Here is a 17,383-nt window from a genome sequence, read left to right as displayed (position 1 = left end):
TTGACCTACTGCAAAGCAACTGACTTACAAAGAACTGTATTTTCACTTGGACTTAGTTGAAATTATTTTGCAAACGGAGTGGTACTTGGTCACCTGACTGGCTTTTTGTATTATTAATAAAAAAATAACTATTATTAATAAAAAAGTAACTAGGATATCAGACAGATCTTCACAGATATTCCATTTGAAGCTCCTCCATTTCAAAGCAGTAAAGCAACTTCCTTTGAAAAGAGGGTACTGAAACTTTTGGGCTCTTCCCAACTATTGTGCTTCTGTTCTCCTGCCCAACTGCCATAAGAAAAACAGCAGAATGCAAAAATGAGAGAATTCTAACTTGCTCATCTGGAAAATCTACCTAATGAGTGAAATAACTACAGAAAGGGTCTAAATAGGGATAAATATCTTGTTTCCCAAACCCATCTGTTGAAAATCCTGTCAGAAATCTTTTCAAAAGGTTATAAATAATCTATTTTAGAAACAGGCAACACATTTATTCCTAGCAGCAAATTGAAACATGATGAGTAATCTGGCACAGAGCTTCTAAATTCACCAGCTGCCACCCACCTCAGGCAGCATCGTACCCCATTTTATCTGTGTAGTATGAACCATTTGTTAATAAGTGCTTGAATCAAGATGGTCATTGGTAATCCCACTCCTAAATTTTCCATTCAAGCTGAAATTAGAATGAAAATATCATACCTAACAGAATACAAATATTTGAAACAGGCAAAAACTGACGAGAAAATAAAGATTATTTTGTCTGCAACAATTAATACAAATCTAAATAATTAAAAATATATTTCTCCACTCTTCATTGGAAAAAAAAAAAGTTTGGTCTTATTTAAAAACTAATATAGACAAAATATTGAATCGGAGACAGTGATGGAAGATGGAAGTACCTAGATAACTCTCTGGAGTAATGAAGAAAAATTAAACTTTTAAGTGCTCCCCTGCTAACATATACATAAATATACAAATAGACTTCTGTTGAAATGTCATCCTCCTGGAAAGCTGTGAGATAATTACACAAAGCCATGTTTTCTTTAGCTTCCTTTAGGTAAGGAGAGGTATTTTTGCTCTGTATTCCACTTAAATTCTTGAACAAAAAATGCCACAGGATTTGACTCCCTGTGCTTGTTAAATGACAATTTTAACAGAAGACTACTTGGTGGAGAGGGAAGTTACTTTGGTTTTTCTTACCTGACTTTAAATTAAAGAAAAAAAACCAAAACAGGATGGGTAGCTACCTTATGTGCCTAGTTTGGACTGAAACAGAGCTGTGAACAGCAGAAATTAGTTTTATTTGAGGTACTTAAGCAAAAAACCCATTACAGGTACACACTATCACTTTCTACAAGTACAGGATCCGATAAAAGTGACTGACTCTGATCTGCTTATACACAGCAATCCCTACATACATTTGTATGAGAGTTCTGTGTGAAACATCTTCAGGATTAGACTATTTTACTCAACATTCCTTTCACAAGTCACAAAGATAATTACTAAATTTAAAAAATTGATCAGGACCATATGCCTATATAGTAATTATTTCAAGATCAACCATTCTAATTTCAGTTTCCTAAATAACTTCTGTAGAAGAATAAATTTCTTGTATTTCTGTTGTTCTCTTTCAACAAAATAAAATAGCCTAGGCAGGGAATATGTGGAATTGACCCCTGCATGATCACACAATCATATACTGGGACATAAAGTAACTTGAGACCAAGACCTGCTATATAAGCTTTGGAGATGGAATCAGGAATGACTCAATGGTCTGAAAAAATTTGAAAAAGAATCAGTGCTCTGAAATGAGACACTATCAGCACTGCTGAAACCTATCATTTTCTTGTGAATCTCCAGTCATTTATTTTATGTAGTTTTCACAGAGCTTGAAATAGTCTTCATTTTTATGATTTTTTTTTCCTTGCCTGTCTTTCAAGAGTCAGTAAAGTAAAAAAAAAGTATCTACAAGCAACTTGTAATCTTGTGGCATTTCTTAGTAAACGAAGAAGCACATTAAATTCACACCACATTTTCTAAGCACAGGTGAATTTTCTCCTGAGTTTGCTGCAGTTTTACACTTCTGCAGCTCCTGGGCATGAATTCCTTGAGAACGAGCCTAATGGCAAAACAACACAGTAGTGATTTGGGTTTAAAGCTTGCTATCAAAATCCCAAATGGAGAAGAGTAAATTTCTATTCTGCACAGGGAATTCTCCAGGTGTGGATAAGCCATGCTGGGACTGTGGAGGTGTTTGGCTTGGTTCCATGGATGTCAGTTCAAGCAAGTTAATAAGATGGGATCACCCTAGCACAGGAAGCAGAGGCCTAACCTGGATTTTATCTTTAAATTACTCCAATCTTTCTTCCTCCAAACTTAGAACAGCAAAGAGCTGAGATGAATTCAAACGCCTAAACTTCAGTCAAACATATCTAACAAAAGTTTTGACTAGGTAAATATAGACTGAAACCCTCATCAGGCTCCATAAACACCAGTACTGACTTTTTACACTAATCCAAAAAAAGCAGAGTTACCATAATGTTATTCTAAAAGATACATTTAAATACAAACTACAAATATCAGAGGAGCAATGCAGCTCATTAAACTAAATCCTTGTAGGCAGAGAGTAAATATTCATGAAAGAAAATTGAATCGTACATTTGGGATACTTCTGAACACCAGAAGTGAATTTCAGCTACTGAGAGTTGCAAATTTTCCATTATCCTCAGCAAGATTTTTATGCATTTACAGAATTTCAAAGGCACAGGAAATAATAAAATTTTCATTGGAGGGATTTCAAACCTAGAGGTTGTCTTCCTCAGGACTTGTTATTCAAAACAGCCTGCATCCTATACAGTGCACTCCAACATGCACCCAAGGGCAGAAATCAGTGATGAACTCCCTCAGCAAGCACAGAAATCTACTCCATCCCCTCCTCAACTTCAGGACTTCTTCATTTCAGAGCTCTTTGAACGATACAATACAAGAAAGACAGGACATGCAAAGCCTGTGCTTTTTCTGCTGTGCAGGAAAAGCAGGATGAGCTGATTGTTTAGGGCCTGGGAGAAGCTCACCAAAGTCAGGACAACCCTTTCTGCTGATTTCAGTGGCTTTCACACCAGGCCCAAAACCAGACCAGTAGAAACATCTAAATGGGTGATTGCGGCTCGGTATCAGCACTCCCACCCCGTTTCCCCGACCGGGACTCGCTGGTGATTTGGCAAATGTGCTTGTACACGACACAGCAGGAAATACAACGTTTGGGAAAAGCACTTTGGCACACAAAACCGCTTGCCTGGTGTTAGACAGGTACAGCTGTTAAGCTCTGGCTGCTTTTTCCAGCCAGTGAAACGCTGCTGCAAATGAAAGATGAAGCACTGCATGAAGCCATGCCAAAATGGATAGAAGGATGGTTACTTACCAACGGGGCGAGCTGTTGACATTACAATGGTGTAGTGAGAACATAAAAAGGAAATTAAAAAAAGAAAAGAATATCTGTCAGAATGCATGACGTGTAATGTTACTTTCCACTATGGATACTACCATGATTGCTAACCCCTCAAATGGCAGCCTAAGTCAAGTGCTCACTGCTGTTATTGCTTAGTCACGTGCCACTATCATCCCATTTACTTGAGCACAGCTGACTGGAACCATTCTCTGAGAAACATTTTTATTATCTTCGCATGCCATCATCAAGTATCATTGTTAACGCCTGATAAAAGAAAAATTGCATTGCATTAGCACAAACTTTGAGATCCCAATGAACACATCACTTTAAGTCTCACGCTGCCTAATGTCATGCAAGGCATTTGCTTTCTGAATCAAATACCAAATGAATTTTAAGCATGACCAGTCAGTACAGCAGTAAGGGCTACAGAAAGCCCAGGACAGTTTTTCTTATTCAATAATGGGCATGAAAGCTTACAGCACAGTGCTTTTTCATCACTGACAGTGCTGATGAAAATGTAACAAATGGGCTGAAATGGCCACAGGGACTTCAACCCAGAACCTCCCAAATCACTGCTTAGGTAACTTCTACTTCCTAAAAAAATGCTGTTAAATGATTGACAGGTTAATACTGTTTCAGGCTGATACAGAGATTGAAAGTTGCTGCTGCAACAAGTGATTTCTTGGTTATAGAACAGCCCTTCATTATACTTGTGCTGAGGAAGAGAGCTGTCAGTCCCTCTGCTAATAAAATACAGACATCTCTTTCAGAAGAGCTGAAAATTTGGACATAAAATTGACTCCAGGTTGCATCCTGTAGGCAAAGCTTCCCTTATTTTATCAGCAGCAATAATTACATATTTCTGGGCAACGGCACAATTTTTTCTTTTAAACTTATTTTTAAGAAGATTACCAGCCCTGTGTACTTATGGGCAGGCTAGGGCCAAATGTAAGACATGCAAATTCAGAAGTAACAGAGCTTGCTAGGGTCTTCTTAGTTCTCAGCCTTTCCATAGCTCTGTCCCCATCTCATTTAACTTTGTTTAGTCTGCTGCCATTCTCATCCATCCTCTGATGGAACATTTTTTGGCTTCCAGAATTATGGACATATTCCTTCTTCTGCAGAATATAAAATACACATCTTTCCAAGACAGACCATGAAGTCTGGGCCACAGAACTCAGGTTCTGCTGTTGTTTGTGACAGTGTAATGCAACTTTGCTGACTGCATCCCCCTTCTCTGGTTTCAGAAGGTGGAGCTGAGAATGAGGGAACTAAGGATTACATGGTTGCTGTCAGGTGTGCAGGTGGAACTGCATGACACCTGCAAGGTCCAAGACAAGCTCAAGGTAAATTTTGAAATGCTAAGTGGTTTTGCTCCTTTACCTGACATGGTAAAACCAGTGTCAGACAACACTGTTAATTAAGAATTTAGAGTGAAGGCTTTCCTTAATTAAAGTCCATTGTTCATCACTCTTTTAAAGTCAATGGGAGATTTCCCAGTCCTTTGTTTTCACAAAATTCAGAGTAATAGCTTTCTCCAATGAATTTCTTGTTTTTCTCATTTTCTGTCATGCCCTGAACTTATAGAATGTTTCTTATATCATGGCCTTCTTTGTATTGAATAAACATTATGTATTTTACGGTAAATGACAAACCCAGAGGGAAAAATATACAAGATAATGAAAACATGCTTTTACTGGGAGAAAATCGATTAAATTACACATTTCCATGAGGTTTTTTTCCCTTTAATTTCATTGGGTTCAAGCTTCAGTGATTTCAAAGGATTTTTTTTGCTGGGTTCTAGCTATTGTTTACATTAAAAGTCAGGGTAGCAAATCCAAAAGGCTTGCTGCAGTAATGTGCAGAGTGGACACAGTTCTAGGAGTGTTTAAAAGGCAGGGAATTGGTTACCAGAATAACTGGACACTGCAATACTGCCTGTGACAAAGGAACAGAGTGAGACTGTTTCTGGGACTTGGCTGTGGTGACTAATTTTCCCATATTACAAAAGGGAAGAACAATCTCTTACACATCTATTTCTTCAACTCAAAATGGGAAGAGCCATATTGTCACTTCCAGTCTAAAGTGAACACTGAGGTAATATTTCAACAGATTATCACAATGCTCTCTTTTCTTTGTTACATACTACCCTACAAAGCCACTGAGTGGCTTTTTTTTTTTTTCCTTTGAATTCAGCAAATTAAACTGAACTGTGTCCATGCATTAAATGGATGGAAATGGAAGCTGGCCTCTTGGGTCAGTTGACCCCAGTTCTAATAAAGCAATCCATTGAGACTTTGAACATTTGATTTAATGTGTATGAAAAGAGGAGGACAGATAAAGCCAAAAATGTTTTTATTAACCTTTCACAGCTCTACTGAAAACCGTCAGCATGCACCACTAAACTGTGAAATAGTGTCTGCCTGATATCCATTGTGCCAAATTGCCGCTTATCTTTTGGAATGAAGTAATAACCATTATATTCTATTTACTCAAATAGAAATATTAGCTTACAAACTTTTTATGTCCCCATAATCTTTACCATGTCTATATGTATTGTCACGAAAGGTATTTTGGGCACTCATTATTCCACCAGTCTTAAAACCTCCTTACCAAATCAAAGGGCAGCACATAAACACTGAGTGGATACTAGAGACCACAGATATTTTAGGAGAGAATAATTAGTCTTTACCTTGTAATACTTACACAATTTAATTAGGATTTTCTCTTTCCTTTGGCTATGGTTTATTTTTTGGATAAAGAGTAGTGGAAGAGAGCTTAATTATGGCACAGCTAATCTCATAATAATATTATCTGTATTATGTTTGTCATTAATAAATATAGTTACTCTACTTGTTATACTTCTTGGAGAAAGAAACGTGACTAATAGCCTGAGCTGATGGCTCACATATTCATGTCTATGCCCATGGTTATGTAGTGCTTGCTTATGCATATATGCATCTGCTCTTCAATAAAAACACACTGGGACAGGACTTTAACTGCAGGGGGATCCTATCCCGCTGAAATCAATTAAAATTTCGCACAGATATCAACAGGACCAGGATTTCACCTGCGCTGCAAACCAGTGCGGCAGCAAAGGGTGTGTGGAGCCCAAACAAGGGCAGGGGAGGATGTGGCCCATCTCATCAGAAAGCAATCACCCCTGCAGGACACAGAGCACTCACCTCGCACGGTGAGCGTGGCAGAGGCCTCCACCTTCCCCACGCGGTTCTCGGCGATGCAGGTGTAGGTTCCCTCGTCGCTGCTCGCGGCTTTCTTGATGCGCAGCGTGTAGTCGTCCTTGATGTCGTACCTGTGTCACAGCAAGAGAGTGAAAACTCTTTTTGTGGGCAGCAGAAACGGACAAAAGCTATCACCTGGAAAATGCCAGCCTGAATCTATCTTGGAGCCAGCTTGGGAAGATAAATTGTTATCCAGCATTAGATAATTCCACGAAGCATTAATCTCCGTGACATTTTTATTGCACTCTGCATTAGTTAGAAACTTTACATAAAATTAGTATTGCTATGTTCAGTATTAGGGCTTTATTAATAACAGCATTCACTTTGTCCTTGATCTACAGCAATAAGATAAAATTAAGGTATCAGACATCAGTTATCAATACATGACAGCTCAGGTTTATCATGCCTTTAACTGTGTGAGCTACACGTTTTACCTTTTGCTGATTTGGAAATTTCCTTTTATATACAGTTTTCCCCTACAGCAGCAATTCCCTAGGGAAAGGTGAGCATGTTGGAAGGATCTCACACTACCCAATTGCAAACAATAAAAAATATATTCAAGCTCTGGAAGGTGACATTTATTGAAGAGGCACATTAAAGCAGATTTATCAATTTCACAGAAATACAACAAAACAATTCAATAAGGGTGGACAATGACATTTTCTCTTTCTTAAAAAAAACTTAGAAAAATTCAGTTGTGCTTTGTCCATTTCTTTGTTTCTACTGTTGAAAAAATACTAAAACTTTTATACATGAGGATCTATAAAACTTACTTAATGCAACATACTCCAGTATGTAGTGAACATTTATTCTCAAAGCATTTTAGACTGATTATACCCAGAAAAAATATTTTCAGCTAAATTGTTATTATCTGCAGAAGTCATGCTTAACAAACTTTTTTAGGCTCTGATCCAATGCTCATTAAAGTCAGCAGGAGACTTCATGTTGTATAAAATATCTTTGGTTGCCAAATCCCGGAAAACCCTGGTTATCAGCATAGATACTTTACCCTTTAAATATTATTTTGTTAAATTATTTTCAACAACATCTTTTCTTGATAGGATACATTAATCACCTTGAATCTAGACTTGGCTTCAGATTCACATGTATCAGTGAAACAGGAACACGAAACTAAAGACAGATCTAGGCTTCAGGAGGTGTCAGTACTAATTCTTACTGTATACACAGTCATGACATAACTTTAGAAGGACTCATTTACGTTCTTTTTGTTATGCAGGAAAGGCCTTATAGACTTGTACAGGCAACACACTGAATCCAAATGGAAGAGCATCCTTAAATGTTTGGAAAAATAAGGACACAATGCAACAAGTCAGATGAATGTTGTCAGGCTCAGTGAGCGTTTTTAGATCCTTTGGGAATGCGAAACAAATTTTTTTGTGTGTACATAACATACATTGCTATTGGTTCCTTTAGTACAGGTTTGTAGAGAGAGCACCATGTGCTAACAGACTTCAAAGCATCTTAACTCAAAGATCCCATATGGTGAAACATTTAAATTCCTATTAGGTCTAACTAAAGCTCACAACATCAATTAGAGCATTCCTAGCAATTTCAAGAACTAAGAGCAGTCAAGAAATCTTTTCACACTCACCAAAACTTTCTCTATTCAGCAGGTCCATTCTATCAATTAGCAAGAAATAATTTAATAAAGATGAATGTGAGGCTAACCATTCTGTTAGAGTTAACATAAACACATATAATAGCTATTTCTATGGGAGTTACATTTAATTGTATGTAAATGCAGTACCTCAGATTTAACTGATTAATAACAGATATACCAAGGGGAAAAATAAGTAAATAGATGTCATGGCAAACTTTAGAAACTTACAGGAAGAATTTTTTTTGCCAGCATAGTGCCATTGGTAGTGGTGAGGGGGCAGGTATGATGTTAGAGAACTTAATATGTGCCTTCTGGAGAGCTCCACATCTATTACAACTACATTCAACAGCCACATGCAGCTAAAGAACATTTCCTCTAGACTGCTCACAAATTATGTCATTTTGCATGCTGTGCTGCATTAGTCAACGGCAAATAAAAATCACTGTTTTCATAAGACAGAAAGGGCAAATTGTCCCCCTTAAAAACCTCAAGAATATGACAACATTATCCTACAACGATGGAGCAGTTATTTGTCTTTGGTGATTGCAGAGTTGCAGACAAGAGCAAATGCTTATTTTCTTGACATGGGGCCAGCTCTAGGAGGCTGAAAATACAAATTTGTATTCAGCTCTTTTATGACGAGGAAACTAAGATCAGTTGTAATATAAATATGAATTGGATATCAGAATCAGGGCTATAAAGCTGGGCAACAATTGATGGAGTTGGTGGGGTTTTTCTTGATAGAACAGATAACATCCCTGTGTTTCACTTAATGCTGCTGAGAGCAAAACAGGCAGGCAGCAGGGCTGTATGTGAGGGAGATGCTGCCTGAGCTGGGATGCGGGCAGGCTGGGACGGGGAGCTGCAGCGTGCTGTGGGCTGCAGCTGACTCACTCTGCTTCCTGTCAGGGATGTGCTGGTGCCGGCATGCCAGCCAGCTGCCTCCGAGGCTCCGGCAGCCTTTATCCCTGCACCTGCCAATCCTGCACACTGTGCCAAGGCTGCTGGCTGGAGGAGCCAGCTGCATGGCATGCCAGGACGCTGGGTGGTGGCAGCAGCCACCAGCTCCCACTTGGGTCACCAAGCGGAGGGTGGCGTAAACATGTCACCGTCACGGTCCAGTTCACAACTGCTGCAAGGACAGGTTCATCTCTCCCATGCTTTTGGACCACCCTGACAGAACGTGCCATCCAGCAATTAGATCCATGTGTGGATGGACCCGTGGGGTGTCAGAACCATCTGCTGTCCTGCAGTACTGATATGCTGCCCGTCAGTCAGTCATCTGCTCCACCAGCACTGTCCCCAGAAGTCACCACAGCTCAGTGAGGAGCTTTGGCACAAGAAGCAGACAGGAAGGAGAAAGGAGGGAAACTGGCTTTTAGCCTGACCCACAGCAGCACAAACAAAACAACAAGGTATGGAGACTGAAGGTCTTTTGAATTTGTCAAGCATCCACCTGCAGACTTGAGCAGTGCCTTGTCTCCCCTCTGTCCTAGAGCCTCAAATCCCCATAGCAAGATGTTTTCACCTCACTTTCTGTGGAAGTCCACTTTCATCTGGATTAGTGCTTCTGAGCACTTGGAATGAAGATCAGGGTCCTCTCTGCTAATACCAATCGCAGAGAGTGTTAACCAGGCTCCTGGACTGACAATGGATTTGCAGAAAACCAGGGTGCAGTGATTAAATTGCTCCTTAATGCTGCCAGTATACGAAGAAGGCCATGTCTTCAAAGTATGTGCAGTGTCAAGAAACAACTTGTGACACATTGCCCAAATATTGCTGACTCCTAGCCAATTAATGCAGCATTGAGCTAAAACCAGGGGGTGTCAGACATCAGTTTCACGTGTTTATGGACATCTAATTGATTTTAAGTACTTCTCTTTGTTAAACATTCAGAGGTGCTTAACCTTTCGGTTCAGCTTAGACTTCAGCCATCAGGCTGAGCTGGGAGAGGTCTTTTAAACAGCCAGGCAGTCTGTGCCAGATACAAACCAGCCACTTTTGGGCACCACCTTACATAATTTCTGTTCTACAAGTAATAGAGCAGGTCTGCCTTTAATTAAGCGAAAAGGAAGCGGCTGGCAGGGGACTGGCAAGGAAAGAAGAAAGAGAAACAAGAGGCACATGAGAAAACACTGCTGGTGAGGAAATTCTAATAGAAATTGGGTGATTTTGAGTGAAATCTGGCAGTCCTGGCACATATGAATGCGTTCATTGTTGCTAGTTCTGATTAATGACAGTTGTACAATAGTGTGCTGACAGTCACTGCCATACAGACACAATTTTTTTTTGATATGAAACACTGCTGAAAATGCAACCCAATCAGATTTGGCCCCTGAACAACATGTGCTATCATCACTGTACTGTGAATTGAGATTGATTGGTAACCAGCTGTGACAAAGTGGGAAAAAGAGCCTTGTCTTTTTCAAGAAAAGAAAAGAAGAAAAATAAAAAACTGAATTGTGTCAAAACCATTACCATCTGCTCAGCCAAACAGCAAATAAAACAAAACACATTAACTATTTTTAAGTATCGCAAATTAATGTACTGAGGTTGAATTCATGTGTTAACTTAAGCATCTAAGAATAAACTTGAATTGAACTGGTTTTGTCACAGTTGGAATTTTTTTTCCCACATTTGGAAGTGTATCTGTTCACACTCAGCCATCAATCTTACTAATGATTATCAAATAAAAAAATAAAGAGAGAAAAAACTGCGGAAGTTAGAGATATTTAACAATAATATTTGGGTTTTTTTGCATTTGATATAAATTTTCCTCAGTGTTTTGCAGAACCCCTAGTTTCCATATTTTCAAAAATGTGCATGCAGCGATGCATAAAAAAAATGCCCCTCTTTTGTTTTTAACATGCACAGATAGCAAAAATGCATCTGCAGCTGGAGTGATTTCATTCCTAAATATCCAAGTAGCCTATCTGGGAATACAAGGATGTACTTGCTTTAGGGGTGTACTTCAAACTTCACAGAATGCTCTGCTGAACTCAAGAAACCCAACTCAAGAAGTCTTATTTCTTGCTAAAGGGATATTGCAAGAGGAAAAAGTCACATCTAAACTGTTAAAGGCTGTTAAAAAATTTGCATCAATTTATACCAGGTATATATTTTAATCTAAAACATTCTTCTAAATAAAAAAAATATTAGATAATAAATTAGAATATTTGTATATACACATTATAGGCTTGCTTTTTTTTTTTTTTAAAGAGATGGCACACAAATGACTTTACTGCATTTTCTTTTGCCTGTTTGCCAGACTATTTTGCAGAACACGCACAAAGCTTCAAGATTGCTCACAACATCCATGATTAGGGAGGCCAAATAGAGAGACGCTACTGGCCAAAACCAGGGTAAACAGGAGGTAGTTAAGGAGGCTTAAGCTTCTGTCTCCACTTCTGTTTTGTGGTGCTGGCACTTCAGCTCCCAGCACAGCGCCACAGCTTTTCACTGGCTCCTGCATCCCTGCGCCAGATGGAGGGAGCCAGAGGGAAGCTGCAGCGAGATGGGAAGTGTGAGCTGTTACCTGCTTCAGCCTTGTGTGATCCAGCAGCAGAAGGGAGAGCCTCCATGCCCACTGGCAATGCCTATCTGACACAAGCTGAGTTATTTTCACTTCCATCCCACGCACTGATAAGTGGAAGAAGAAAGAAGCCCAAACATACATGGGTAACAGCTTTCTGGGGAAAGATATGGGAGTGTCAGGTTTTCTCCTCTAACAAAACATAAATCAGTGACAGCTATGGATATATTTGTGTGCACTGGTCACAAATTACTCTGTGGTGCCCCTGAAATCAAAAGCTGCTGTTTTCTGGGTGGCTCTAAGACAGTGTTCGCAGCCATGATAAATTGAGCTACCAGGGAGCTATCTCCAAGGTGCTGACAGCAGGGCTACTCCTCACATCTACATGTCCAGATACCCTTTTATTTTTTAGCTCTGCCACTCATGCCAGAGAAAGGTAGAAGACAATGCTATATTACTTTGAATTTCTTTGTGTGATGCTTGTTTGCAAGCTGTCATATAAAAAGGTTTCTATATTCCATTTTTCCTTACTTTATACAACAAACGAGGAAAAGAGTTGTGTGACACAAGCTGCTATTCACTATTGTGATTTTTCCTCAATTATGCTGACTCAGGTTCTGCTTCAGTCCAAAACCTCTTATGGGTTGTGATCAGCAGAATATTTCTACCTGATAGAGTAGACATTCTCAATTGCAATAATATAAAACAGAAACCCACATTGCACTATGTTATAAAGCAAGGCATTCAACAAAGTGGTCTAAGTCTCATAAAATATGTGTACAGCTGTTACAGTTACTGGGCCAACATTGGGAAACCATACCTGTTTCCAAGGAAATAGTGTTTTCCAAATTATCTGGAAGCATTACACTCCACAGCACTGCTCTTACATGCAAACAGACAGGTGTGACTGAACACAAAAATGCATAGTCTCTTACAAAACCAGGAGCCCTGTGCTCAGAAGAGAACCAAGGAAGCAAATCGAGACTGGTTTTTTATTCTCTTTGAAATAATTTGGAAATAACAGCAGTTAAGAACAAAACTTATGTCTGGGAATCAATGACTCAGTAAATCCTATCTAAACTTATGCAGAGATCCTTTACATCTCCCTTTGCACATGGAATTGTACTCATAGGGAATTACCACATGATAATTACCCCAAATGGGCTTCTGATTTGATTTTAGTTCCAGACAGAGCTCCACATTTCAGAAACTGGAGCTTTGGTGGAAGTATGATCTAAGAGACTTTGTAATCACTTGGCATGGAGACCTATCCCCCATCACCAGGAGTAGTCCTTTCCCTCCCAGATGAGACACATTTGTCAGGCACTCAGGGAGATTTATATTCGTAATGCCTATGTCGCAAATTCATCTCTTAGAAAAGCACCCTTGATGCTCAGAGTAATTTGGTTTTGAAATAATTTGGTTTTTTGGTCCATTTCAGCTTTTGAAAAATTGAAATGTTACTGCATGGACTGGAACAAAGTAAGAAGATCTGAGCCCAGACTGGCATCAGGCACCCACTAACATGGCTTGATGCATTTTTTTAACATGAGCATGCAGCTCATGAATAGTTTGAGATAAACTAAATTTGTGTTTGCCTATTTATTATTATTTGCCTAAAGCACATGAAAGATTACTATAAACTTGTCAGAGAAATGAAATATTTCCTAATCTGTATTTTGAATCAGTAACTAACCTTGAAGTGGCAATTAAAGATGAAGTCATGTTAATGTTGTAATGAAAGTGCCTTCAGTACTGCATTTGAGCCAGAAGTCATATTCTTTAAAAGTACATTTTGCTAGTTAAGCAATTACCAACACAGAACTTAGTGATAGGAACTTGAAATAATTTTTAGGCTTAAAACTTTACCATGAAAGTGTTTTCACTGACAGTGTAAGTTAATTTGTTTTTAACTCAGATGACAAGTTTTGTATCCCATGAAGAGATAGAATGTGTTAAAGGAGAAGAAATCCCTGCAGGCCAGACATTCCAGTAGCATCAGTGGTTAGAGCTCTTGAATCTTACTCCCACTTGAATATATCTAAGAGCTTCATCCTCCCTGTTTTCCTGAGGCTTTCATGGGGAAAAAATGCACAGTAAATGATCTTTACTTTTTAATTCTATGATTTTGATGGTAATTAAACTGATAGAAAGAAGGCTACTTTAATTTTCTAAAATTTATAAATATAGTATACAAACCATATGGTTACTAAGCTTTTATGAAGTATACTTTAAGCATTAGTAGGAGTATTTTGAATGAAATTCTACATTAAATTTCACTGTGTCCTCTTCCTGCAAGACTATTTTTTACTGCAGCCTTCTGCTGCGAGTGGAAAATTCAGATAAATCCATGTTTGAGGCTACTACAACTGGCATTAAATTTTGTTTCTGAACTCTTCTAGTGACTTCATTAGTGCTCTGAAATTTAACTATTTTAGGCTGCAGAAGAAGAAGGAATAAAAAGAAATAACAGCATTCTCCTGTGACAATACTGTTTCTAGTGCAGTGTCAGTGATCACTTCATAGATCACCAAGAGTTCACACAGCATAAAGAGAAAACATGCAGGCAGGAGTGCTAGTTGACACAATTCCTTTATGGCTGCTGTCCATGGAGTTGTAAAGCTATTTTTCCAACCTTGACCCTTATGTAAGCAACTGGAGAGTATTTCCATGAATCTGCAAACAGACTGGCTGAAACAATAGCTCTTCTTCAGCTCTGTGGTGAGAACTGACACTTAACATGAAGCCAATTTAAATGTCAACGTTATTAACTGTTTCTCTGCTGATCAGTCTAGCACAGCCACACATCTACCGCTTTTGCTCCCAGCATTTAATACTTCAGACAAATGGAATGGCAGGCAACTCCTGGGTTAGACTATAAACCCCTGGGGTAACTGTGGGACGATGCAATTATAGGACTTTACTCAATGTCAAGTTTTGAGGGATTTAAAACGTAAAAAAACGCTGTCATTTACACATTCACTTGGGCATGTACTCCTCATACAACTCTAAGGAATATATTTCCACTTGCAGAGCAGGAAGGGATCAGTGACAGGCAAAACAGCAATCAGAGAAAAGGAATACTCAGCCAAAAGTGCTACAGGAGGGGGCACCCCACCGTCACTGGGGTACATCATCTTGATGCTATATACACAAAAATTAACCAACCCCTGCATCTATTTTACCTCTCAACACCTCTCTATCTCTAAATGGCATCTCTGATTTTACAGAAGTTTCCTTACATGGTTCAATATAACAGCTGAAAAGATGCTTATGCGGCACTTGCCTGAGACCTGCCAGTGTTCACTCGTGCCCCATGGACTCTGGAAGTTACAGAGCAGCTCCCTCTGTGCCAGACATCAACAGCAACATCCTCTGCAAACCTCCTCTCATGCCTCCAGATATATGCAAGGATACAAATACCATGCTAAACCTCTTTCTTTCAACTGTCTCTTTTTGACAAGCTATTAAGAACATCCAATCTTCCCCCTGTGCTCCTCATAAAGGGACTAATCTGTCCTTAATGCTTTAGCTTAAGGAAAAAAAAAAAAGATGGGCATGAAAATCATACAGGATCTAACCAGAGATGACAAATAGTACATGTGATATAGCTAATATGAAAAACACCCTTTTCCCCAGATCCTTCATTTAAAACCGTTAATTGTTATTAATTGCAATAGAAATTTGCTGATGTAACCAAAGATTATATTCATTACATTACTAAAACACACTCTTTATTCTAATTAATTTTCAATACACATTAGACTGCATTTTGTTGCACAGATATTAGCTCAAAGAAAGCACACAGTGCTGCAGTGTTATTAACTCATATTTCATTGAAAGGTCATTCTCCCCTTGGTTGTATCTAGAGGGGGCTGGAGTTAAATACCTCAATATCCTATCCACAGAATATTAATGAAATTACAGAGCACCACTGTTTATTCTTAAAAATTACTGTCTCTCTTGCTTACAAAGAGTTATCCTGTGGTCATGATGTGGTGGGTAGGTGCAAGGTGCCCACCAAAGCTCTCGTGAGAGAGCAACAGCTCTGCAGACATCAAGGTCGGTGAAGAAGGAGGGAAGGAGGAACTCCAGGGCACAGGCACAAACTCCTCTCCCTGAGGAGGAAGCAGTGGCAGAGACAAGGTGTGATGAACTGACCACAAGCCTCTTTCCCTGCCAAGGAAAAAGGTGGCAGGAGGCTGTTTTTAAGATTTGGTTCTATTCCTCATTTTCCTTTTCTGATTAGACGGGTAAAAAATTGAACTAATTTTTCTCCAGGTTGAGTCTGTTTTGGCCCTGACACTAACTGATGAGTGATCTCCTCATTCATATCTTGACCCATGAGCCTTTCATTATATTTTCTGTCCCCTGTCCAGCTGGGAAGGGAATAACAGAAAGGCTTTGGGGGACACTTGACATCCAGCCAGGGTCAACCCATCACATTGGAGAAATAAAAATGCAAAATTTCTCAGGCTATCAGGCTCTTTTTGGATCTCCTCTTAAAAAATCCAGCTTTTCTTAGTTCATTAGGTTTGCTGTCAGTTGTGTTTAAATCCATTTCAAAGATTTGCATCTGGAAGACCGTGAGATATTTTTAAAATGTCGTGTTATACTCCTAGTTTTGGGCTCATGAGAAACCATGGAGGAAAGCAGAGAAATTATAGGTGTTCTTTTTCATTCAGCTCTATCAGAAGTGTGACAGACAGCATTTCTGCCCAGACTATGCATATGCATTAAAAAAAAGTCAGTTTTAAAAACATAGCAAAACTAACACCTACACGGGCTTGTGCTGTTGCAGCTAACACATCTCTTACAATATATTAACTCAGTGCTTTAAGAATGCTCATTCCCAAATAATTTTCAATGAACATTCATAATCTCCAGCAAATAAGAAAGCTTACTGTACTGTTTATGATTTTCACTGCTGAGTGTTACAACTCTGCTTCATTTAATAACCTACAATCTCTTAACACTTAGCAATACACCTTGTGTAAACTACACACCACTTTCCTTCTGAAGCATCACTCTTGGTTTTTCTGCCCACACTCCCATTGTGTGGGTGGCACATAAAACAAATACCTCTCCCTGTTGGTGCAGTTGCCACTTTTCATCTCTAGAACAATATCCATCTAATCAGACAGTGCCTGTAAATGCAACTTAAAAGAGCAGGTTGTAATTTCATTAAAGATGTATTTACTGAGCTAAAACAGCTGTTCTGGGCTGGAATGCAAAAAAGGCCTATGTGATTGCAACTCAGTCATTTTTAAGGCAACTGAAAAATACATTTGCTGAGCTAACCTCACTCTCCCGAAGAGCTGGCACTGCTAACTTCTTCTGTATAAAAGGTTTAAACAGTTATTATAGTGTGTCATAAATTTTGACTTGTAATTGAAAATCTCTTCACTTCCTAAAAAAAAAAAAGTACTTATTACTTGCCATATAATTACAGACCATGCAGCTGCTCTCCTCAGCTTCACTAGAAAATTTGAAGACATGAAACACTGTACAAACCTTATTCAAATGTTATTAAATTGCTA

General features: G+C 38.9%; 1 protein-coding gene across 5 annotated transcripts in view; it reads right to left on the bottom strand.

Annotated features, from left to right (window-relative positions):
* ROBO2 (roundabout guidance receptor 2) overlaps positions 1 to 17,383 on the bottom strand; it is a 1,045,391-nt gene that overhangs the window by 117,444 nt on the left and 910,564 nt on the right. For all 5 annotated transcript variants that reach the window (XM_064726845.1, XM_064726828.1, XM_064726854.1 and 2 more), the window contains 2 exons: positions 6,634 to 6,761; positions 3,422 to 3,433 (listed from right to left, as the gene is read on the bottom strand). In XM_064726845.1, the coding sequence (XP_064582915.1) occupies positions 3,422 to 3,433; positions 6,634 to 6,761 (140 nt within the window). The remainder of the gene's footprint in view (positions 1 to 3,421; positions 3,434 to 6,633; positions 6,762 to 17,383) is intronic.

Source organism: Zonotrichia leucophrys, chromosome 1 (assembly GCF_028769735.1).
Source record: "Zonotrichia leucophrys gambelii isolate GWCS_2022_RI chromosome 1, RI_Zleu_2.0, whole genome shotgun sequence".
In the NCBI taxonomy this organism is placed as follows: domain Eukaryota; kingdom Metazoa; phylum Chordata; class Aves; order Passeriformes; family Passerellidae; genus Zonotrichia; species Zonotrichia leucophrys.
The sequence above is the reverse complement of the archived record's forward strand: the minus strand, read 5'-3'. Positions and strand labels throughout refer to the sequence as shown.